The sequence below is a fragment of the Lagopus leucura genome, unplaced genomic scaffold (assembly GCF_019238085.1).
Source record: "Lagopus leucura isolate 7727_CA_CO unplaced genomic scaffold, USGS_WTPT01 34291-0_obj-0_obj, whole genome shotgun sequence".
NCBI classification, from domain to species: Eukaryota; Metazoa; Chordata; class Aves; order Galliformes; family Phasianidae; genus Lagopus; species Lagopus leucura.
In genome coordinates this window covers 201-884 of record NW_024963411.1, presented here as the reverse complement: position 1 = coordinate 884, position 684 = coordinate 201, and the positions used below count along the sequence as shown (strand labels likewise).

Below are 684 nucleotides of genomic sequence, written 5' to 3'. Positions count from 1 at the left end.
TTGGAGGGGTCCTTACAGATCACAGAGCCATGGAATGGTTGGGTTGGAAGGGTCCTTAGAGATCACGGTACTGTAGAATGGTTGGATTGGGTTGGAGAGGTCCTTACAGATCACAGAGCCATAGAATGGTTGGGTTGGGTTGGATTGGATTGGGTTGAGTTGGGTTGGGTTGGAAGGGTCCTCACAGATCACAGAGCCATGTAATGGTTGGGCTGGGAGGGCATTGCCCCTTTGCTCCATCCCCAACCTGCTGCTCCCTCTGTGCCACAGCATGAACGTCGGTGTGGAGGACGCGACGTCGTCGGCCAGCATCACGCTCCTGGTGCAGCCCCACACCACCATCGCGGCGCTGAAGCAGCAGGTATGGCGCTGCCAGCTCCCACACGGCGTGGCACACGGTGGGGGGGGGGGGGGGGGGGGTCTCAGGGTTCCAATCCTGTTCGCAGATATGGCTGCTGCCATCACCATGTGATGTCCCACGAGCCGGGCCGGCAGCGGCACCGGTTCTCTGTGTCAGTTCATGGCAGGGAAATTTTTAGGGGAAAGAAAGGTGAAAGAATCTACGATTGATAACGTGGAATGAGAAGTGAGAAACTTTTTGGCTTGTATTGGAATGGTCAGGGTTGGAAAGGTCCTTGAAGGTCACAGAATCATGGAATGATAGCATGGCCTGGGTTGGAAAGG

At 55.8% G+C, this 684-nt stretch overlaps 1 protein-coding gene across 1 annotated transcript in view; it reads left to right on the top strand.

The window, feature by feature from the left end:
- The window catches only part of SHARPIN (SHANK associated RH domain interactor), a 3,704-nt gene extending 3,026 nt beyond the window's left edge, over positions 1–678 (top strand). The window contains exons 3-4 of the mRNA XM_042891316.1: positions 271–361; positions 447–678. Coding sequence (XP_042747250.1) covers positions 271–361; positions 447–539 — 184 coding nt within the window. The 3' untranslated portion in view covers positions 540–678. The remainder of the gene's footprint in view (positions 1–270; positions 362–446) is intronic.
- Positions 679–684: the final 6 nt, after the last annotated feature.